This window comes from Eretmochelys imbricata, chromosome 2 (assembly GCF_965152235.1).
Source record: "Eretmochelys imbricata isolate rEreImb1 chromosome 2, rEreImb1.hap1, whole genome shotgun sequence".
Taxonomy (NCBI): domain Eukaryota; kingdom Metazoa; phylum Chordata; order Testudines; family Cheloniidae; genus Eretmochelys; species Eretmochelys imbricata.
In genome coordinates this window covers 202711645-202736742 of record NC_135573.1, presented here as the reverse complement: position 1 = coordinate 202736742, position 25098 = coordinate 202711645, and the positions used below count along the sequence as shown (strand labels likewise).

The 25098-nt window shown below is 38.2% G+C and overlaps 1 protein-coding gene and 1 long non-coding RNA gene across 7 annotated transcripts in view; one reads left to right on the top strand and one right to left on the bottom strand.

The window, feature by feature from the left end:
* Positions 1 to 23533, bottom strand: part of SATB1 (SATB homeobox 1) — a 109089-nt gene extending 85556 nt beyond the window's left edge. For 2 of the 6 annotated variants that reach the window (XM_077811291.1, XM_077811292.1), the window contains exons 1-2: positions 3645 to 5216; positions 666 to 901 (exon numbers count right to left, since the gene is read on the bottom strand). In XM_077811291.1, coding sequence (XP_077667417.1) covers positions 666 to 876 — 211 coding nt within the window. In that variant the 5' untranslated portion in view covers positions 877 to 901; positions 3645 to 5216. Of the gene's footprint in view, positions 1 to 665; positions 902 to 3483; positions 3619 to 3644; positions 5218 to 23455 lie in introns of those variants that run through there. The other 4 variants (XM_077811287.1, XM_077811286.1, XM_077811290.1 and 1 more) reach the window with 4 other exon arrangements.
* On the top strand, positions 5273 to 8283 carry LOC144261570 (uncharacterized). The gene is made up of 2 exons (XR_013345325.1): positions 5273 to 5359; positions 6165 to 8283. It is a non-coding gene; the product is annotated as an uncharacterized LOC144261570 (long non-coding RNA).
* Positions 23534 to 25098: the final 1565 nt, after the last annotated feature.

Below are 25098 nucleotides of genomic sequence, written 5' to 3'. Positions count from 1 at the left end.
TAATACAAACAAAAGCCACACACACCCCAATCAATGATTCTAAATGTGCCTTTTCCTTGTGAGAATGCCTAATTACAGCAAACCAGCCACTAAAAAAATATGATGCCCAAGATGTTCATTGTTCAATAATGAATTGTACTTAAGAAAAAACTGTAAAGACTGACATCATAAATGACTTTTCCAGTGTGATACCTAAAGATTTAAAAACTTTCTTCAAACAACTTGCAACTGTTAATGAAATCCTGTTGACTTTTCCAAGCTTGGATTATCACTAAGAGCAAAGGCAAGAATTAGGTTTTTAGGATTGTGTGTACCTTTCTACATATTTCAGTGCTGCTTCGCAAAACAAACTAACCAGAGAGTTTATTACATTAACTGTCTTTCAGTGAAGAATCTGGTCTAATGAGGACAACTAAAATTAAGACAGTCTTTACCTTAACAAAAATAAGACTCCACCCTGGAAAGCAAGATGCTCCACCCAAACATGAAGCATACATTTCCCAAATGTGATTTACATCAGAATTGGGAATAAAATATTTTTAGAATGGTGATTCAGCACTGAAATATAAATGAAGTCTGTGAAAAGTATGTTTCCCCACCTAAATGGCAATGCATATATTAATATAATTAATATTTCTCCAATGCAGAATTATTAAAAGTGTTACCTTTTCTAATATTTGTTTTCATCAGGTGTCCAGAGTGTTTTAAAGGCACTCCTTGCATTTTAGTTCCTGTACTTCCAAGTCTTCCTCTTCCTAATGGGCTCCCATTCTGTTCCAAGCGCGCAATTTTGGCTGGTGGACCCTTCGGATCGCTTACATTGTTAGACATTTCTGAATGTTCTTTCCCCTGAGTTGCCTCGTTCAAATGATCCATACTCAGTCCCGCCTCTAAAGATCACCTGCCATGATTTAAAAAAATATATATATGTTGTACAAGTGTGCGTATGTGTATGTAGACAGTTAACACATGTACAGGGATACATATGTATTGTAAGCTCGCAATTAATAAGTAAATGAATATTTTAAAATAAGAGAAGATGGCTTAAAAACAGTAATACATTTATCCTCAGAAAATGTTCCCATTCTCCAAAGATTGAACGATTTGGTGAAAAAAATGCCACCTACAGAACACAAACAATGATGTGCAGCCTAGATAGTCATATTCTATCTTGAATTCTTAAGAATGAGAATTAAATAGGTGAAGGTGATTACTAAGTTACTCCAATACTCCAATCTATCCAATGCTACAAACCTCACAAGTGTTTGTTGTAAATCATGAATGCTTTTGTTTAAACACCACCAACATGAAAGTGCTTTCTCTCTCCTAGTTAATAAATGCAACTACAACAATGAAACTTTAGGTAAACATGCAACAGATTTATTAGCAACACGAAATATTGTGCATTTAGATCTTTTTCCTAGAAATATGAACCTCAATTGCCTTGTAATTTCTGATCAGGTGGGGTTTTGTTTGTTGGTTTTGCATTCTTCCAGGCTGTTTTATATTACAAATTATCAACTTTTGAAAGCTTAAAATATACATATGAAAATTAAGATGTAATCAAGTTTTAAATGTTAGGTCAAATATGGGATCTTTTAAAAAGTCAAAACAAACTAAAAGAAGGTTGAAACATCTCTAAATATCACAAGGGTCTCATGTTGAAAAACCACAATTCCTGTGGAACTTCAGAAACCCTCCAACACAGAGACACCCCTGCCAGTGTAAAATTGTGTTGATACACGTATCTGAAGTAAAAAAATAGAAGTAATTTCAACAATATCAAATTAAGAAAATGGGTATTTTAGCACGTTTGTATTTCTTTTCAAAAACTTGTTTTTTAAAAACAAACACATTCCAGCTAAATGACTGGATCATTAAAATCCCTAGACTAAAACACAGAGTAAGTTTGTGATTTTAGTTAAATACATACGTACACACACACACACACACACACACACAGAGAAACCTACTTTATCAACTATAAAACAATCAGTTACTGAAAATAGATACTTATCTGGTAGTGGTTTTATTCTGGATTACCATTCTAGTTATATTAGGGTCTACCACCTTTTTCTGAGTGAGAAGGTATGGTCACGCTGTCAATTATATTATGTATATAATATAATCACAAAGAACAGGTGACTAGACATTCATTTATGAACTAGTATTTACATTACTGAGTACAAACACTAACACTAGGGGAGTCATATTTAGAAAGACTTGCATGAATCTGATAATTGCTACTTTCTTTCAGTTACCTAGTAATTCAACGCATTTTGTACATTTTTCATTGCAAAGCTATTTAGGTCTGGATTTCTTGGGAGATATCCTATATTACAAAGATAATTCTGTAAACAATTTATCCTGTTTGAACACAGGCTGCTTCATCCTACATAGCCAAGAAAAAGAATCTGTGTTAATCTGGATGTTTACTAGCAACCTAAAGAATGCCGACTGAATAACTGTAAAGTTTAGAAAATAATGGATATTTATCCTTAAGCTGTAGGGTGACATGCTGAGAACCGATGGTTTACCATTGATCGTGGTCCCATCTGTTTTTGGTTATGAGTCTCATTAAACAATAAATGTGACTATTTTAACCACTTTTTTTTTTAAAAATCAAGGTTACTTTATCATTACATTAACTGCAGTCTAACCAAAAACTGCAGACTCAAATCATTGATATCTACCAATGTTTCCTTACAACGCTGCTTTATTATAAAGCTGCTATTCTGAAACTAAATTCTTGAGAATAAGAGGATTCACTTAAAAAAAGCCTTACAGAAGAAAATCCCTGTCACTTCTGGCACAACTTAAAAAGTACATTACAACTCCAAGATTATTGCTACAAAAAAGTATCCAGTCATCATGAATAGAATAGTACATCATATACAATGAATAAAAATGATAGATCATAATCTAGTTAGTGTACGGATTGCTACCAAAACACCAAATAGGTCATTCTAATTTGGCCTTAGAATAACCACCCATAGGCATCCTTTAATCACTTAGTCATCTTGTAAAAAGCTTTACATTACAAAGCAAAATTACATGCACATAAAACACCTAATTTACTCATTTCAACTCCATGCCCAAGGCTAAAGTTCACTGAAACCTCAGTTTGGAATAGTGATGAGCAAGGATCAGCATGGCCTGCCCAGAATGACAGCACTTTGGAGTAACTATTATCTCTACAGATGCAGGCAGAGAGTTGATTCGGGTTTCATATTTAGACCTCCTTTACACTAGCTACAAGTTTCCATCCTAGACATTATATAAGGTCACAGTTTCAACGTACCGTTTCAAAAAGATCACACATGGACACACCAACTAATTTCTTAATTAATTCATTGTAATAGTCCCTATTCCTGACATAAGGGGAATCAGTATTATTTTATTTCTTTAACTCCTCATGAATTAGCCCCCTCCCCTTTTCATCTTCCCTCCTCTTCCCGCTCCCCAATAAAACCCCATAATCACATTTGAAACAGGCGCTGCTCTTATCCATTCCATATGGCTGTCACAATCCAGGCCAAGCTTTCACTGTGACCTTTTAAAGAGACAAAGAAGCAAAGTACTATCTAGAAACAGAAACACTGCAGTTTTCTGAGTGAAATTAGCAAAACCGACCCGAAACTCACCACTTCAAAACTTGACAGCATATAAATAACAAAAACAAAGGAGGTTTCCTTTGCAGCCCGAGGTCTTGAAGAGGAAGAAGTTCAAGACTGATGTTGTCTAAGTCCTTAAAAAAAAACAAAAAACCTACCCCCCCCCAAAAAAAAACAAAACAAAAACCAGCCTACACTCCCCCCCTCCAAAAGCCAGCAGTCCTGAAGGCTACTTCCCCTGAAATTCTATTATTTTCCTTTTTTTTTTGTTTTGTTTTGTTATTTTCCTCTATGCAGGGGAGGGGCAAAAATAAATGGCGAGAAACAGAGTAGCCATAAGCAAAAACGGCAATGGACAAAAATATTAAATATCTTTTAGGAAAGCAGTTTTCAAGGTTTTGAAAGGGAAGAAGGAAGTGAATCTCAAAATTGAACAGATAAGTGTAATGCTAAAAATAAATTTGAAAAACGAAAGTAGTAGATTTAAATGGAGGGGGTGACTTGAGTCTAGCTATTCTTTCAAAAATAATATCAATGCGGACAAGAGCAAGTGGGGGGTGGAAAGAGAGGAAGCTTTTCTATCCAGGGTGAAGAGCAGAAAGTCTACTTCTAGGTTGTCACTTACACTATTATTCTCCAACAAGCATACAGAAGAACAGCGCGCACACAAAAATCAATCTGCTCCTCTCCCCCCAAAACCACTAACAGCCCCCAAACTTTCTGCATGAATTTGTAGTGGGGGTTGGAGGGGTGTAGAGAAAACAGCAGGAAAAGGCACTAAAATGCCACTTTTAATTTCGCCTTCCCAGTCCGTTCAAAGAAAACACACAACAAAATAAAGAGAGGACCTGTCTCTTCTCATTTACCCGGGGCTGTTGCGAGAGAGAGAGAGAGAGAGGAGGAGGAGGAGGAGGAGGAAGGAAACGCACACACAAACAAGACACTACCACCACCAAAAGTAGAGAGATTTCACTCCCACCGAGTCCACCAACGAGTGTGTGTGATTATTTCAAAATAAAAATGAACAAAAGAGTGATTAAAAAAAAAAACCCAGACAACTCCACGGAGAGTTACTGCAAATGGCAAAGGAAAAACTGGAAAAACAAAGGTTGCAAAGAATAAAAAAATAAAAAATCCTGGCTTTGATGCTTGTTTCCCCCTGGCTCGCTATTTATTTAGACCGGTTTGGTGGCTGTGGCTGGATGTTACGTGTGTGTGTGTGTGTGTGTGTGTGTGTGTCCCCGGACGAAGCTGCTTCGCTTTGCTCCCCCCCCAACCCCCTCTGTGTTTCTGTCCCCATTAAATTATTAGTTGACTCATCACTCCTCCTCCTCCTCCTGCTGCTGCCGCCGCCGTCCCCTGCTCAGAGCCTCCTCTCCTCCAGCGCTTTCTGCTGCTGCCGCCGCGGCGGCGGCGGCTTCTTCTTCCTCCTCCTCATTTTAATACAACAACAACCACCGAGGCCAGCCGGCTTTTTGCAGCCCGAGACAAGGAGGGACGCAGCCTCCCTGCTGCTGCCCGGAGCCCTTCCCCGGCGGCCCCGGATCATCCGACGCGTCCTGGGAGGGAGAGAGAGAGAGAGAGAAAGTGGCAGAGGCGGAGGAGGAGGAGGAGGAGGCGGCGGCAGTAGAGGGAGGGAGGGAGGGAGGGTGAGCGGAGGAGGAGGACAGCGAGCAGGGGTGGAAATGGGAACCGGAGCGAGAAGCGGGATGGGGGGGGGGGTTGGAAACCAGAGACCCAAAGAGGTGAGTGGGGGAGTGGGGAAGGGGGGGGGGGAGAGAAGAGAGGGAAAGTGGTGCGATTTCCGGCCTAGGGCGCGCAGGAATTTGTAATCAGCTTGATTAGGGTGAGGCGGCTCTGCGTTGATTAGACACAATAGCCAGAATAAGAGGGGGCCGCGCGCGGCGCAGGCGGAGCGGAGCGGGCGCGCCTGCGAACCACCTTCCTTGCGCAGCAGGAAGGACGCGGAGCTGGGGGGGGATTTGAGCAATATCCAGGCAACCTGCCAAGATGTGCGTAATAATCAGCACCCTTCCTCCCCTGCCCTGGTGCCAAGTAGCCAACCCGGGGCGAGGGACGGGACCCCGGGGGATTGCGCACCGGAACCCCGGGGAGAGGGGACGGGGTGGTGCAGGTGAGGCTGCGCCGGCTGCCAAGCCGGTCAGCCGCAGGGGCACCCGCCAGCGGGCGGAGGCTTCGCCAGGGGAAGCGTGCGTAGGGCTGGAGCGTTGAGCAGACCTCGCGAGGGGCGGTAAAGAGGCAGGGTGGAGAGCTGCAGCCTGGAAAGCAGGTGCATGGTGCACACAAGGAGCAGGCAGATAACAAATCAGGCTGGACAGAGTCCAGCGTAGGTGACCCCCTTGGGGGGGACAGGGGACCCTTATTTCCCTGCTATCTCGGGTGAAAAAGCTTTTGTTCCTAACAAGAGCCATGGAACAAATTGTAAATAATAATTAATGAAGTTACTGGCTATATAGTTACTCAAGTTATCAGGCGAGTAAAGGGGAATGCTCTGTCTCTGACTTCTAATATTGCTTCACTTTACTCAAGGTTTTCCCAACCCCTGGAAAAGTGAACAAGAAATATGCTCTTCCCAGAAGTAGTTGCAGTTGGAAGTATACCACAGAAGAAACAGAACTCACCTACCAAGACACCTAACAATGCAAATGGAAAGAAAGATTCTTTTTTATATTATGCGAGATGGAAGAGATGGACAAGCCACACTTTAAAAGACCACAGTACAGAGACAGGAGGTGGGACTAAACAGAGTACCTATTCAAGTTGTACATAGAACCATAGTCACTTGCATGAGAATCTACTACTGTACACTTTTACAGCAAGGATGATGGTGATGGACATATGTAACAAAATAAGAAATAGACATAATTAAACAACCCTGTATCACAGATATTATAATAAAATTACAATACATTGAAATAATATAACCCTGATCAAAAAGCAATGCAATACAGTTGTAGCTATCTACAGTCTATAAAATAGGGTCCAAAGCCCACCCAGTGAAATGCAAAGAATAGCAAACTACTGAAACTGTTAAAGTATTCACAAAATAAATGGGTATATGTAAAGCTAAATAGATAATTTTCCCATGATTCATTGGGGGAAGACCATACTGACTTGATAGACTTGAAAGCAACAAGTTTGCACAAGCTATGAGAGAACAGGAAAATTAAATTCATTTATTGATAAAGTGCACAAGTTTAGACACACTGTAAAAGAAAGAAAAGCTATATTAGAAGCAGAAGAAAAAGTTTAATTGATGCATGAAAATATGTACCCAAATTGGAGAAACAGTACTTCAGGATAACAACTTGGGGGGAAAAAATGTATTAAAAAAGAGACAGAGAAGCTGTAATAACTCTAAGTTTACTTTTTAAAGTAGGCAACAGGGAGTTAATAACATAAAATGCAAACTACAATAATATAATTTCTGAACAAAGAAAATACAAATCGATAAATGCTGTGAAGAGTAAAGGTATCACCACATATACGTTACAATAACAAAAGCAGAGCATCAAACGTAGGTAAGCTGACATCTACTGAAATAAGTGCAAGCAACATACAGGGCATGCAGGAAAAGAAAATGATAATAGGATGAAATACATAAAATATTTATCATTCAGCAATGCACAAAATAGATTATAATCACAGAAGCAGAGAAATGCAATGCTTGAAAATGAATGTATTATATAATATTCAAAGATGTGAAAGTGGAATACTTGTGAAACACAAAGTTGTACACATTGTATGTGTTTCATAAGGTTATTAAAATTATTACTGAGTGCATACTGGAAAAAAAAGGAAAACAACAAGAATCATGCTTTACAAGGAAAAAAGAGAAAATGTAGATGATACTTTCTATAATAGATGATCAAGGGATAACTATCTTTTCCCACCAGATAGAATGTTTTGGGTAAAGATTTCATCTTTGAATGACTAAATAAAATTCAAACTAACACTTTAAAAATCTAATTTAAATAGTTGAACCTAAACTTTGAGGAAATAGTGGAGAACATCTACACTGGATTAGTTCTCACCTTTTCAAAATAGCCTTTGTGGCACTAAAGTTTAGGAGATGAAAAAAGACTGACCACTGGAGTAGACTAAAGAAAAGAGGAAGATACTGAAAAATGAGATAACTTCAAGTGACATCACATGTATCTGTTGCTTGCATATGATCAAGAATAAGGAAAGTGCAGAACTTAGGAAAAGAGAGGTGTAGTTTAATACATAGCTATTAAAAATTCTTGGAACAAGGATTATGGCTATAACACCTTGTAAATTGATCACCAGATAATATTAAGACAAAATTAAAATCTGTTTTACATTTGCCTCAGTATTACAATACATATATGAAAAAGAACTTAAAATGCTCAAGTTAAAAAAATAAAAAATGATTCATCCTAAAGCACCAAGAGTAAATTAAAAGATTGGGGAGATAAAAATCTGATAATATTTGAGCACAGAGGCCTAAATGATATTGTTATGGACACTTACAAACACTGACAAATACTCTTAATTATATGATCATGCATATGCGTCTTGGGCTTGAGATAAATTGTTATGAAAAATAACTGCTGTGAAATTGCATATATGTACATATACCCTATAAACGCCACACCACACTAATAAATTTCCTTATTGTATATCACCTACCCCTGTTAACGCACTTATTGCAGGCTCTGAAGATTGACTAATGTAAAACTTTGCTTAGAATGGAAAGCAAAAATTGATAGTTATTCCTATATTTGCATATCTGAATAATTAAATTTCTCATCAATAATAGCAAACTCAGTTGAAATTTTATTTCACTGGTTTATGATACTGATATCAGATTTTTGTAGTGAAAGGCAAAAAATGCTAACATTTTGTAAAAATGTGTAATTGTAGACTGACCGTTATGCCAATAGATGCTCAAGTATATCAACTTTTTAATATTATAATGTCCCAGTGGAGGATGTTATTTTTATTTATTAAAAGGAAAGAGATAAATAGATAAAGAAACAGAAGATATGTAAATACCCTGGAATGTATGCAGTCAATAGTTTAAATATCTGATAATGGCACTTTTCAAATTAGTTGCATGTCAAGTGAAGCCAAATACTTATATTAAAGCTGCCTCATTATAGTAATCAGAAGTAAATATTTTGAATTAGACTGTGTCTTCCCAAAACTGTATATGGACACAAAGAAGGTTTGTATCCAGTTTTTGAACTCGGGGAGGAGGTGACTCGCTAGGTATCAGTCAGTGCCTCTGTCAGTATCTGGGTTACAGAACGAATGCCTTTAGGGTGGAGCGTTGCCACAGTGCTTTCTAAGGACTCTCTTCTGATCTTCTCGTGTTCAGAGTAAGTTTGTATATCTCTGGACATTGTGGGTCAAAGCTGTGAAGTTGGTAGGATGGCTGGTGTTTAAAGCAAACAGGAGAAGACCTGGAAGCATCACAAAACTGGCACTAGAGACTGCACATTTAGTTTCATCAGATTTTTGTCCAGATCTGGCTGTGGTTGGATTTTCCACCTTTGCATTTCTGACAACTATCAGGCTACTAGTGTGACTCAAGTAATGGCCTGTGTTGGAGGTGGTGCAGAGAGGCTGCACTGCAGCAGGCATCTGTAGGGAAATTCTGGCTGGTTCCCAGAGTGTTACATCAGAATGGCAGCTCCTCTGTTTCAAGAGGTGAAGTGTGCACTCTTCCATGCTTGGTCAGTTCTGCTGCTCAGTGTGGGAAGAGAGAATACTAAGTCCTGGCTTTCAGGAAGCTAGCGTCCATGGTCACTAGAAGGGAGCAGAGGCTCCCCTCTTGCAGAAGCTTGTACTTAATGCTGCTCAGAGGTAAAGGGAGCATGGGGTGGGAAGGTCCTTGCACTTCCCTTCACACTGCCCCTTGTGCCCCTGTGCAGAGCTGGGCAACAGTCAAGTCGAGGCATATTTTATACCTTTATTTAACACGTGCCCAAGTCTGGCGGTTTAATGCAGAGTGGACTTTCTAGTTACTTCTCCACTGGACGTAACCCTGAATTGCATATTAGAAATGATCACTCACTGTCTGAAACTACAGTCCAAATAGCGTACCTAACCTGACTGCCACAAGCACAGATTACATATCATACGTGTGATCAATACATATGGCAACATTTTGGAGTTAGAGTTGCAGCATTTGGTGACATCTCTCTCAATGAAGTGAAAAGTGTATACTAAACTTGCATTTTGATCAAAATCTGTCCCAGTCTGGGCAGTGTGTCTGTCAAAAAGTAAGAGCGCTATGGGTTTCGTTTCACCGAGAAGCATACCACAAAATGCTGCTGTCCCGTCTCATTTTTATGTGTTGTTTCACATGATGGTCTGAAAGTTACATAAAATGAATATTTAACTTAACTACAGTTTAATACAGACTAATGTAATTGCTTATTAATTGAAGTAAATTATCCTTACCATATCTGTCAGAGGTAAAACTACATATGATGCACTCATTAGTTTATGGACTCAGAATCCCCAAGAAAATATCAGGTATCTACATAATGTCCCACAGTGCTGTATTTTACATTTGGATGTCTCAGTTAGCTTACAGTGTAGAAAATCACATACAGGCAGACATCTCCCTATCGACTACATATCCAAGGAAGCTTGTGTTTATTCCTGCAAATGTTTTCTGCAAAATATTTCATTCAAGAAATGTTCTTTTGATAAAATGGATAAGATTATGCAAATGCAGTTTAGGGCTAAAACAAGCTCTTTTTAGCCATACCATCATCCCTTTCCAAATATGCATTAGATAGGTATGTTTCTGTTTTAACTGTGATAATTGTATGATTGGGGAAAACACATACTTTAGTTGATATGACCTGGCTGATCATTTAGGTTTGCCTCTAGCTGCCACGAGTCACATCGAGGCAAATTACTGGGAGAAAATTATGGTATAAGTACAACAAAATTATTACATGTTGATAATATTAAGAGTAGGGATTGAATGGCTAAAGAGATTGATAATATAGAGTCTTTCACCTTTAGGTTGCCAATCCAAATCCAAGTTGGTTGCAATGTTAATGGACAGGCGTCCACATCACAAAAACCATCACAACAGTTAGTACTAATTGCCAGTCTTGTTGGCAGTCTCAAGCAGAGAAATCTTGGACTGAATGGGGACATGAAAACTACACACCTTAAAAGTGGTCCCATGAGGAGATGATGCTCTTTGTTGGAGCAGTGTGGGAAAGCTTACCTTGCTGCTGCCCAATCTGTACCCGTTGTGTAGACAAACAGAGTTCATTCCCTAAGTCAGTATAGCTACTTTCACAAACACTAATATATATATATAAGAATGTTTTTATGGCATTGGGTTTGCAAAGGGTGAACCACATTTTAAAAGACAGCCCCATAGATTATCTCTTCTCTCATTCATGATTGCACAGACCACCTTCCCACCAATTCACACTCATAACTTCCCTGTGGCAACTACAGTAATTGCTTACATGGAAATCTGTAATAAGAAATTATTTAATATATTCTTTTAATGCAATTTAGAAGCTGGAAGCAAAGAGGAAAGCCAACATCATATGATCTGCCAATTCTTCTAGCTCGCAAACAAGTGTTCCACAGATCACCAGTAGCCCTCAGGTCACAGTTTGAAAGGCTCTGGTTTAAGGTAGCATTTTCAAAATACATCTGTGGGAAAAATACTTAATGTTGAGGGGTGCTCTCTGTTAAAACTCTGATTTTCCCAGACACTAGATAATTAGTAGGCAAGGGATGGGGGCAGAGGGTTGGAATTGCAAACAATTATGTCAAAGGACTTGGCTAATAAGCAGTGTTATTATAGGGACATGTTCAAGAGGCACCTGTATTCATTTTTGGAGCTTGTTGGGATGCTGAAAACATTGTACTGAATATTATAGAAGAGCTTAATATTACAGATGTAAGTGACTAACGGCAAACAAAAAAATTCTAAGATCTTTTTATTTACTGAAGTCAGAGTTAAACTGATATTTCCAAACTACTTTGCAACACAGTCGAGTGTTGTTTTTTCAGACAAACTACTGAATTTCTTTCTTGATCTTAAGTAAACATTGAGCTAATAAAGAAAGAGGCTTCCAAGCAACACAGAAGTTTAATCCAACACTTTTGAGTAGAAATGAGATTTTCACACAGTCCAAGCAAAGCTGCATATTACAATGCAAAACAGCCCCTGCCATTGCAGTTATCACTACACAAGGACCATTCAAGTACTATTAGCAAGACTTTTGATGCTTACTCTGATGAGTTCCAACAGCAGAAATTTGGTATGCAATAGCCTGCTTCATCAACAGGACAAAACAATCATTCTTTTTTCAGCTCTTACAGTACTAATAATTCACTTCCTCAAAAATCTACTGATAATTCTTGTGGGCTGGAAACAGGGAAGAGTTTAGGTTTAAGAAAATGGTTAGAACTGATTGATGACTTGAACTATGTCAAACTTTCATTATGAAACCCAAAACCACATGCAATGTCCTGGTTTCAAATTTCATTAACTCACAACTCTGCCCAGGTTCTGCCACACTTTTTCTAAAGTTCAAAAAAGTTAAGTGAAACAGCATACCTAATTTTGACCCAAATGTGGACAGGGGTCAATATTGGATTGGATCTAAAAACCCTGCAAAATATGTGGTTTTGGGGCAAACAAAGTGAAACTTGGGGGGTGGTGCTGAATTTGCTTTGAATTTTGGAGTTTGCTCCAATCCAGAGCTCAGAAGATCCCACAAAAACAAAATTTGAAGAAAAAAAGTTCACAGAAAATGAAATAGTTTTGCAAAGCTCCACTGGCAAACTAACAATGACCACACACCATACCTAGCAATATGGATGTGCTAAAATAAAGGGTATTCTAGCATATCCAGTGCCACTATAATACATTTCATTTGTAGAAGCACACAGGAACATGATACAAAAGCAATCAAGCAACTTAACACTAAAGCAAACAACCTCAAAATGTTACTTTCTATCCCTGTTAACTTCCAGAACACACTGGAATATTTGACTTAGTTGAATAAAAACCAGAAAGAATAACTATAATAATGGAATCAGAATACTAGGTCAATAATCAAAGAAACAAGGTTTTAGAATACTTTTAATGTTTTACCTCACCAATTTAGTGCTTCCTAGTTCCTGGTAACAATTATAGCATAGCCTTTGTTGAGTAATTAATTCAGGTAATGAATACCTGACCTGAACAGAAATTCATCTGAGTGAGTAATTAGAGATGGGATCCCACCAAAAAATGGGTAATTTTTAGGATCCTTGGTTAGAAGTCAGGTATAGATGGGACATTTATATGTACTTAAGGCCTCAGCACAAGAAAAGATATGAATAAAACATATTCCCCTAAGTGTAGTACAATACAATACAGTAATATAATATTTTGGGGAAATGAATTTATATTTTAGTTGATATCTTTACAGTTCTTTGAAGAAATGTGGGGTAAACTGCTGTGTGTGCATGAACTTTCGCCATCAAGCATCATTGTTATAAAATTAATATTCATTTGATTATTTCTTTTCAGTGTCAATGTTCAATTCCTTCTATAGTACACAGTGATATATAGCATTTGTTTTCTGTTCAGCTTTTTAAAATCTTCATGATTTTTCCCACTTATAAAGATAGTTAGCACCTTCATTAGAAGTTGTGAAATATGTTACTCAAGAAAGATACAGAGGGTACTTTTTGTGTTATCTTCCAGTTCATTATAATTTTTTAAGTATATAGATGCGGAATTTCCCTGTGCCATACCTGAGAGATGTGCAGTTTCAAATGTGGGTGGAACCAGGTAAGGAAAGATGCTTTTTCATTTGGACATAACCTTTCAAACAATATAAGATTGGTGTAAATTACTGCAGGCACAGAGAAATAACTTCAGTACCAAGTTACCCCTGTTTTACATAGCTTTTTATTAGGATGTGGGAGGAATATGGATATGGGAGGAATATGACTTCTGTGTCACCCAGTACATTGCACAGTGTAGAATATAGAATATTTGTTTCTGAAATACAGATCATCTTCATATACAAGCACACACCAATGTACTACCATCAGTAAACTGTGCTTTAAAACAATAGTCACTCAACACCAAAATTTAAGTTTCCTTTTATATCATTTTTTGTTAAAAATAGCTTTTAGGGGAAAAGCACACAATATTTTTCCACTCTTTCAATTGCTACCATTTTGTTGCCATTGTCAGAATGCAGTAAAGGGTTATGTCTTTTCTGTTTTATTTAGATGTGTGTAAATCTTTCCATGCACAAGAGGAATGTTACCTGCAGTCCATATTGGACTTTTCAAAATAAGGAATAAAAAGAATCTGCTGTACTATCAAATGAGTGAAAGAAATTTAATTAACACCTCTGACGTGTATGCCTATTTAACTATCATAACAATATGCGTGTTTGTGTATGTATATATACATACAAAAACACTGCTAGATTCTGTCCTTTTGAACCTATGTCACCTTACTGAAGGCCATGGGTATAGATGAAGGCAGAATTTGGCTTATTCAATTTAACATATCATCTTGACACACAATTTTAAGATTAAATGACAGTGTGTAATTTATTACTATTTAAAATGCTAGTTTCATGAGAGGATAATTTAACCCCAGAGTCAGTGCAGAAACCCCTGCAGTCAAACAAATTAAGAACAATAAGTTAAGAACAGGAAAAAATGAGTTTATGCTAAGAAAAAATACAAAGATGCATGAAAAGCAATATGCTATGTTTAACTATACATAAGAGACAGGTGTCACAAAAACAAACAAAAAAAATCATGAAGTCAAAGAGAAACTTTAACTCACCAATTTCCATCTGTTAAATCTGAATCTATGCATAATTGATTATCCATGACTGGTAAGTTCTTCTTTTCCTAGCCTAACATTCCACTAAAGTAAACAGTTTTTGAAAAACAGTAAGGACAGAATAAAGATTTTTTTTAAATGAAAAATTACATATCAGTTAATGATATAGCCGACCTGTGTTTGAGAATTTTAATCATGTGAATATTAAATATTAATAACCTAATATGTTATTGTTACAGTATGGTTACAAGCTTCTCCATGCTTAAGGAAAGAGGAAAAAGTAGGAATATGTAACGGGGAGGGGGGAAGAGAGAAGATACAGAAAGATGAGAAGCAGAGTCATAAGGAAAATGTGTCAACAATAAACAAGAGGAAATGAGAAAGAAGGAAAAGATGAAGGTGGAAACTAATCTCTGTGTGTCATTATGACTGCCAGAGTACTGGCAAAGCAGCAGCATCCTTTTATTTCAATTTTAATCATTTCTGAATTTTAATACCCTGTTCCTTTTGTAATTCTCCTGGCATTCCCCATATGCATCCATCCCAGCCAAAACACCAGTGTAAATTAAATGGCACACAACCACACTACTCATGTAGCTTTCCAAAAAGAACCAATCTGGTGACCAAAAGCAGAAAAGGTATGTCTACCTTGTGTCCCTGTGGATGGGTAGCCAATTAACTGACTTAATGTTCCCCACTTTCTTTAATTTTGAAAAGAAATGCAGTGGTTAAGTAACCTAGTAATACAGAATCATTGAATAAATAAATAAATAAAGCAAGCCAGTAGTAATACAATAATCAGTGACCATCAGGGCCTGGAAAAATGAGTTTGCTCTCACTGGCACTAAGGAGCATCACATGATTATTTAATTACAGCTCTAATTTTTGTCTCGTGGATGGCAACATATCAACAATTAATAGGGCAAATAGAGGAGACTGCATTTTTAAAGAGACAGAACCTATAAAATACTGCTTGGAAATTCAGTATGTCAAACAGTAAAATGCTGCTTGAGGAATGTCTTTGTGTCACACAAATAGCTGTTTAACTATGTAACACATATATTAAAAATATCAACTCTGCTAGTATAACTTTATTAGGTGGTATCTGAAAGCATTTTTCAGAATAGTCAAAAATAATAAGCCTGTTTCTCACAGGATAAATCACCCAAAAGCAGCATTTAATGGAATCACAAGTCCAATAAATGAAAATGTTATAAAATGAACACATCCTTTATTTTAAAAAAGTACTACAGTATTCTGCAGTAATTATAGTCAGGATTATAGTCTTCTGTAAGCCAAATTAAATATTACATCTGCAGTGGGACAGAATGACTTCAATAGGAGAATTTCTTTCATAGAGTACTGAATTAGGTTCAATAGCAATACTGCCATGGCTGGGTCTATTCATGAAAAATGCTGTACCGTTGGTCTTGTTTTTAATCATAAAAAACATATCTGTTATCTAAGCACCCACTTTTGCTCTCAGTTACACATGTACAGTTCCCATTATGCCTGATCCTGTAAGTAATCTCAGTGCAAAACAACCATTGGCAACTATGCTGAGTTCTGTATATGGAACACTTACATTATTATGATCACAGTAATCAGTGTAACCTGGACACACACTGGAGGGGGAAAACTAGCACTAGGTAAATATATTATTTTGCTTATGATGGTCATTTTCTATAGCATCTGGCAGTCCAAATCACTGGTCACAAATATTTATTATATAGAATGTATTTCAGACAATAATAGTAGTTAAGAGCTAATGCTGGAAAAGAAGATTCTAAATGTCATGTCATATACGTTAAAAAAAACAAAAAAACACCTACCATACTAGAATTAAATAATTTTTATAGTCTATTTACTCAATATGCAATGAAGATATATATATTTTTTAAGTTCTAAAAAAATGCCTGTAAGGATATTTGATTTGAATGGGCAAAGATATATATGAATTGTTTCCATGTACAAGACTGGGAAAGAAAATAAAACTGGTAAAACACAATTTTTAAGTATTACTTAAATAAAAGAAAGTGTTCATAAAAAGAAATGAAATGACCTGTTCCTACAGAAAAATTTGTGAAGTTGAGTTGTTTTGACTGAAGTCTTGAAAATTCTGGATTGAAGATCTGAATCTATAATCTTAAAAGAAGGTTGGCAAGCAAGAGCCTGCATTTAAGAGTATCTATCATTCTCTTTATGCGATATGTAATGTACAGATAACATGTCTCACAAAGACTGTAATTAAATGTCTAGTGCACTAGTAATGCTAATAAGCATACAGTATTTATATTACAATGAATCCTTAAACTAAAACTGTCATTTTAAAACTTTTAAGATATTTTTAATTGTTCTTGGAACCTTTTATACCAATCAAGAAAAACCCACCTATGAACAAAAACATTCATAGTTAAAATAAACTTTCCACTATTATTCCCCATATACAAATCTATTGGTTTAAATTTTAATTACAAACCTTTTAAACTCAAGTTGAAATTTCACTTGTTTTTGTTTGCTGTTGCTATTTGCTGCATACATGTGTGTATATATACATACACTAGTACTGCATGAAATACTATATATAGAGAATTTGAAATATTGAAATGTATTCTGTTCAAAACTTATTTTTCATTGTAAGTGGTTTCATTTATCTGGCCATCAAGAACAGACAAATTCAATATACACTAGTTACTGATGGGCATATGAAAGATACTCTAAACTGTAAGTAAAATCTTTCAGTTTGGGTCCCAGAACAACATCACTGCTTTGCACTTATACAGTCTAATGTTTTTCATCCAAATATATCAGAGTGCTATGCAAATAGAAACAACGTAACTAAGTAAGCCTTACAACACCCGTCGGACAGGTAGGGAAAATAAGGCAGATGATACGCAGTAAGAACCTTATTTGGAAAAATGCTGAGCACCTATAATTTCCAGTGATTTCAGCTGAAGTTATGAGCGCTCAGTTCATGTGAAAATCAGGCCCTAATAGTGGCATTTTCAAAAGCACCTAGGTATGTAACTCCCATTGTCTAGGCACTGTAAGTGATTTGTCCAAGGACACACTTTGAGTCAGTAGCAGAGATGTGAATAGAACCCAGGAATCTTGACATCCATTCTGCCACTCTGTCTACCAGGAAAGGATTAAGGGGTAATCCTTAAAATATGGTCCCCATAGCCAGATATGTCCCCACTGCTGCAGTGACACAATACACAAATGATTGCTGATAGTCAGCTACTTGTTGCCAAAGCAAGAGCCTGAGTGAAGCAGATGTACTTTGGGTTTAAAGGCCCTCCCTGAGTGCCTCAGGTCATGTCAAAATATGAGCAAAGGGGAAAGTCCAACTCAGCTGGTGTAAGGTACATACTGCTGTCTGTCTGAGAGGAACAATTTTTGTGGATTTATGGCCACATAATCTTAATCCACCTATGCATTTAATGAAAGAATCATTGACACAGATGAAGAGGGCTTATTTCATGAACCAGTGTTATCAAAGCAGAGTTGCTGCAAAACAACTGAAAGGGTATAAATAGGCCAATATAAAAAAGAAATGTTACACTATCATATCTCACCCTGAATATTTATATGTAGACAGACAATCTGTATCAGAATAACTGATCTCAGAAAAAGTATTTTTAAAACAAACAGTAAAGGGTACAGTTGCCATATATTCTATAATACTAAACAATGTGTGTTAATATTTTGTTCACACCGTATACATTAGACCTGATAGTGATCTCTTACCAGTTATATACAAATGTAGTGCCATACAGAGTTACTCCTGATTTTCAACAGAGTTACTCCTGATTTTCATCAACGTGAGTGAGAGGAGAATTAAGCCCAGCAAGTTTAAAGAGAGATATTTACTATTCAGAACAGCATTTAAGAATGAGAGGTATGTTATCATACCAGACTAATTTTAAGGGGAATCACTTGTATAACTTATCTGATGCATATGCTATATATGGCCATAACCTACCCTTAAATCTTTGTTCAGAACTTCATATAATGTTATGGAGATCTGTACACCCTGACGGAGGGCTTGTAGAACCATTAAAAAGTCAACATTTGCCAACGGATGTTACTTATATCCGATATGAAAGGACAGTAACTGTGGGTAAACACCTACTTTTTAAAAGGCTTGCATCCTTTATGTTGTAACAGTTACAAACTGTGGTACAATGGTGAGAATTAGAGTTGTTAGTACCATACATATGGAAGAGGACATATACCTTTAATTTAATATTAAATGTAGTAAATTTCTAACTTATTTTGAACAAAGGGGGCCTTGGTGGCAAAGATTAGATGCAGAACCTCCTGATAGTTAATTTAATGTATTCTCTTCAAGGTGTAAGCTGTTTTTACTAACGTTATCTACAGGTTAGCAGTCAGGTAATGAAACAAAGATTAAAAATAACATAATGGGATTCTCTCAGGTAGGAAACAGACTTTTTAAGAAGTTGCAAAATTTAAGTAGAAGTACTACAAGCTCTTATTTTACAATCAAACTGAAATATAGGTTGTTTTGATTTTTTTAAATAACGTACAGCAACTTTGTAACAACTAAACTTTAAAAATGCATTAGATTGCATAGTGAAAGAGCTGCAGAACATTTTTCATCATACACACATCCGTGCTTTCAGTTATTAATAAAATGCTTCTGCCCTTATTTGCAGTTGCCTGAATATACAATCTAAGTGGCTCGGTAGGCATATATTCTTAAGGAATGATGTTTTCTATGTTTGAAACACAACCCAAGAACGCTAGGCAAAACTGAATACTGTGTCTTTAAAACTGGCTTCTGCATGCCACAGAAAGCAATATGGAATCATCTTTCTTTAAAGTTCCTTGTGGTGTGGAATGATAACAAAACTTTTCTTTTTCAAACAAGGAAGAGTCAGCTGCCATGGATAACACCGCAGGTAGATATTAAAATGGAGACAGAACCATTATTTAGTGGCGACAGGAATATAAGTACATGCACTAACCTATAAACTGGTATTTACTTCAGGAAAGTAAGTAATATTTTCCCTCTGATTGCTGTGCTGTCAGTTTAATGCAGCGTAAATAAACAGTAGGTGCATGATAGCTTTAAGTAGAAAGTGTTCACTCCACAAGAGGAGCAGATTACTAAAGCTTGATGCCCATAATGGCAAAAACAGAACTTCCATTTAACCAGAAAAATATGTTCTCTCATACTAAATGATTAGTAGCGTTCCTATTAAATCAGGTTTCAGAGTAGCAGCCGTGTTAGTCTGTATCCGCAAAAAGAAAAGGAGTACTTGTGGCACCTTAGAGACTAACAAATTTATTTGAGCATAAGCTTTCGTGAGCTACAGCTCACTTTTTGTCAAAATTCTATGAAAAATGCCATGCAAACAACTTTACCAAAAACATTCATTTTAGGAGCCCTAAATTGGAATAATTAAAAAAGTAAAAAACGCTTTCCTGTAATTTTATCATCCCACTCTAAACGACAACTTCGTATCATCATCCTAGTATAACAAAAAAAATTAAAATGATGTATGGAACTGTCTATACTTTCAGTTTTTTTCTCCTTGTATTCCGTGACTGAAAAATCAAAGTTTCCTCTTTGGAAAAGCAATGATTTCTAAGGAGATTGTACATACACTCTACATCTATTAACATAAATTAAAAGGAACTAAAATGTTCCACTTATATTTATAACTGTTCTAAAAGGAAAGTTTGTGGGTTTACTAGATACTTAATAAATATATCTAGAGAAAGTAATGGCAGGTATGCATAAAAGGGTTATAAAACTCTTCAGTAGTATCTATGCTAAAATAGAATAGAGCTTAGAAACATGACTGAAATATTTTTTTTTAAAAAAAATCACATTTCCCCCATTTTTAATAGAGAGATTTAAGTAGTCCGGAATATTGTGTTATCTTGAATAACAATTTCTCTGTAGTCCAGATGCAAAATGTTAATATATTTATCAATCTGTTAAGAAGATTACTAAATTTTATTAATTTGTCTCCCTCCCGCAATACAACTAGAAAGCATAACAAGGATTTCAAATTAATTTTATGGTATTCAGTTAAAAAAAATCTGGCAAACAGCTGTATTTCAACAAATGTATTCCTTGACTGTAATAAAATTTTCCTCTAATTTAAAACATCAAATTAGATTTTTTTAAAAAAAAATGCAGAACTTTAATTGAAGACTGCAAAAATTGAAGTCATATGCATTTAATCCCTTCTCCAACCAAAAATATTAATGTAATATAAGTTGTAGTTATCCATGACTTGACTACATGAAAGAGAGACACTTCTGTGATTTGAAAGGGCACACCTGCCTACATCCCTTTGGGATTTTATATTAGAGAATTACTATTGAACTTTGAAGACAGTACACTGTATTTAGTTTAGTACTATCTGTAACCAAAGGATCTCTATAATAATAAGGGACAGGTGCTTATCAGCTGACCTTATGGGCCTACATTGCAAACCATAACCTGTTAAGATAAAAATGATTACTACAAGCTTTGGCTAAATTGGGAGATTCTCTCTTTCTTCCTATTCTGCAAATCAACATGTACCATTAATGAATCACAGGCTGACTTTACCTGCTTTATATTTCTTTCTCAGAAATAAGCAGTATCTAAGGACTTATCCTTAGATAAGTCTTGTTGAAAGAACAGGAGAAGAGAAGGAGGAATTCTTTTGGTAGTTACTTTGCTATTTAATGATTCAAGAGCAAAGAAACTAACTTTTAAAAAATGCATGAACAAAAAGCATTCCACTTAAATATTTTTGTCCCAGTAAACTCATTTTGCATACAAAGAACTATTATTTATTACACATTTGCACTTGTAGGGAAAAGGAGGAATGCACTGATTCGAGAAAAAAAAAAAACAACAACTATACAGGCTTTTTGGAGACTTCCCTCTTGTTTTTCCCTTGTTTTTCTTAGATTACTGTTTTTTCCTGGGGAAAGAGGAATTCCTTGGAGTCAGTTGTTTCTTTTTCATTGCTGTTTGTACTGAAGAGTGGGTACAACTGTAGACAATGATTTTATTTTTGTTATAGAGCTTTATAATGTATGTGGGCTATCCATTTACATGTATATACACAAAGATGTATGCATACATATGCGGTCTTTTTATGTTCACTTTTTACTATACATGATTACATATTTTTGTGTATCATATTATTTCCACTTGATAAGTGAGATATTAATAAAATCCGAAACAGGAAATGTGTATATATAAAGTGTATAAATAATATACACACTGCAAGTGTATATGATACAAATTATAGATACTGTACTGTATTCAAGCCTTTACACAGTACACAGTTTCAACTTTCTTTTTTAAATAATGCACCAGAGTTAATGTCTTTATATCTGATGACTGCTTTAAACTTGGAGATAGGGAAATATCCAATCCTTGTATTAACTAACGTTGCAATTTTACACTATTTGTAACCTTTTCTAACAATGTGAGAAAAACAGAGTAAATATATTAAATTTGTTTCACAACAGATGCTTAGGTTGTTAATATTTAAGATGCTTATTCATGCTATTCCTGTCTGCACATTTGTCAAAAACGTAAGCTCGAATGCTAATGTTTGCCAGCAGACTGGAGCAGACAGATATATACCAAATGATATACCAATGTACTATACCAAAATGATATAAAGTAGAAATAAAGGACTGCTGCTAAATCATAAACCTCTGTTACTAGATCACATGCCTTAACTTTAAGAGTTCTTGAATCTGAAATTATGAATTATTTTCATAGGAAAATTACACTAGGTTTGTCTGAATAAAACTGATTGTTGGTGTTTGCCGATATTTTTTACCCATTTTGGGTAAAAAGATGGTGTAAAATATTTTAGCAAAGTTTTCAATGCTCTAAGGGTTTCTCCCTCAGTAACACAAGCACTTTAAATTTCTGGGACTGGCAGAGCAAAACTTGGAAACTTGTAGGTGTCTGTCAGTAGTTCTTCTCACTGGAACTAATAAAAGATTTCGACAAAATTATGATTTTCTGTTTGTCTTTTTTTAAAAAAATATCCAAGGCATATATTTGTACTTGAATTATTTTCCCTTGAACTAAATGCCCCTCGTACATATTGTAAAATGACGTTTGAAAGGCGGCTCGGGGGCTTTTAAACAGTGGCACTATCTTGGTGGGACGCTTTGGTTAATGTACTTAAAACTATCAACTTATGAGGATTTTCCAATGTATGTTTGGATCGCTGCTTGGAATTAAATATTCTGTTTCCTTTTGGATCCTTCGCTGCTGCTTCAAGGGCCCAACCAGTTCTAAAGTGGAAAACGCCAGGGGAGGGACCTCCAGCGGAGAGGAGATAGCGTACCTGTGCTTACAGTGCCTCCTCACCCCTAAGGTCACAGGCACGCCAGCTGCCACGGTGCGTGCTGCGAGAAACGTTTCCCTCTCAGAGATCACTGCCAAAGTTGATCTCCTTCGCGTTTCTCTTCCTCCCCCCTTGCAGCCTCGCAAGACGATCCTCAGCAACTTTGCGTTTCAGGTTAAACACGTCAGCCAAGTACCCCCCAGCCCAGCCCAAACACGTTTATCAAACGCATCTTTTACAGCGCTCCCAATCCAGGCAACCTGTCGCCAAGGCGGCTGGCCGGTGTTACACCGGCACCCTCCCGTGCTGAGCACGCTGGGGGTGGGGGGAGAAGTTTCCCAAACTTTCCGGGAACTTGCCTTTGTCAAGTGGCTGCTGCAGGGCCAGCGGCTCCGGCTCTGCCCCTCGGCAGGGGTTCAGCAGCAGCCGGAGCCCAGGCGGGACAACCCCCCAGGGTTTATGGCATGCAGCCCTGCCAAGGCGGCAGGTGTGTGGAGCGCCGGCGCTGCTCGGGGAAGGGGTTTCCCCCTCCTGGCCTCCCCCCACTTTTCCAACCCCACAATGTGATTATTAATACGAGAACCGGGGCGCGCTAGAGACTGGGGGGTGGGGGGGGCGGAGAAGGAGGAAAAAGAGACCGACTCACTCACGAGAGCGCAGCGGGCGACACCTTCAGCTTCCCAGGCGGCGGCGAAGTTAATCGCGCTGAAGTTCAAGTTGTCTGTTCACCCATCGGGAGCGGGCGTCTGGAGGAAGGAGACGCGGAGTCGGCAGCGGGGGGGAGCAGGCTGCTCAGGAGGAGCCCGGGCTGGCAGCAGGGCAGCAAGGTACCAACGCGGGGGACCGGCGTGTGCCCGGCTCCCTCTCTGTGGCGGAGCCCTTGGGCGGGGAAGGACGCCGGGCGCAGGCTCCAGCGGGCGAGCCTCGGCCGGGGGTGGCTCTGCTGCACCCGTGCGCCGTGTCTCGCCGCCTCTCTCCCCCTGGCGGACGCTGCTTCGCGCCTGTGCCGGAGCCGAGCCGCCGCCGCCGCGGCTGCTGCCCTCCCCGGGTGCGCGGCGGCAGCAGCAAGCGGCAGCAGAGCCCGGCTAGGGAGGGGGAGGCTGAGCGCCGGCGTAGAGCGGAGCCGGGAGCCGCCGCCGCCGCCGGAGCCGGGTGTGCGTCTGGCGCTCGCTCTTTCCCCCCTTCTGCTTGCCCTTGTTTTTGGGGCTGAGTTGGTGAGAGTGGTTTGTGTGCGCGCGTGTCTCTGCCCCCTCACCCCGGCTCGCGGTGGAGGAGGAAGTCAGGTGAGAGACACAAATCCCCTCCCAGCCCTTGTGCGATGGGTAGGAGCTAATCACTGTTGTTGTTGGGCTGCTGCTGCTGGTGGTGGTGGTTTTTAATGCTATTATCTTTCCTCCCCTCCCCTCCCCTCCACTCCCGGAGAGCAGCGCCCCTCGCAGGAGCACCGGGCTGATAACCCCCCCGCACGCAACTCTTGAACCTCCCCCGCTCTTTCCTCCCTCCCTCCCGCTCGTTTATTTCAATATTTATACCCCACATGCTTGGCTGTCAGCTGCTGCCCGCTTCAAGCGAGTGAAAGGATGAGCGAGCAGGCCAGTTTCCGAAAGGGATCTGACAAAGGTGATCAATATTTTAAGGGTCAGATCGTCAAGTGGGACCGGAGAAGAGGGAAAGGCACGGGGCTCCCTCTCTCTTTCCAGATGGGCCGTGTATGCGCGCCTGTGCCCCGGCCGCTGAGACCCTTGGGTGGGGAGAGAACAAGCTGGCGCAGATAAAGTTAATGGAAAGTGTGTGCATGGGGAAGTGGCTCTGAAATCTGTATTGAGTATGACAGCAGGCAGCCCGTATTTGCTTTAGATAAGGGGAGCAGGGATGTGCTGGATTTTTTTGTTTGTTTTTTTGCAAGCATTCCACTTCTCAGGCTCATGCCGTGAACTGCACGGTGTCAGTTTGCAACTAGCCACGCTGGAGTTACTCAGTGTGTGTTTTTTAGACGCTGCCCTTAATTCTGTGGTCCTTTCATACGATGTTTTATGTCGCACAAAGTGCCTTTAAATAATTATATTTCTGATTTTTCTTCATTAGTGTTAACTGCCGCTTGGAGAGACTTTTTAGATCTTCAGTCCTTCCTTAGCTGATGCACAGTTTGTAAGTAAAGTTCCTGGAAAGTGAATCTGGCAGTGAATTCAATTTTTCCTGAAAGCTGAGATTGTTTCTTTTCCTCTAGGAGCTTGTGAAGAGAGAACACTGGGGATTCTGAATGCCAATCCAGTCACAATCTGTATTTTCAGTC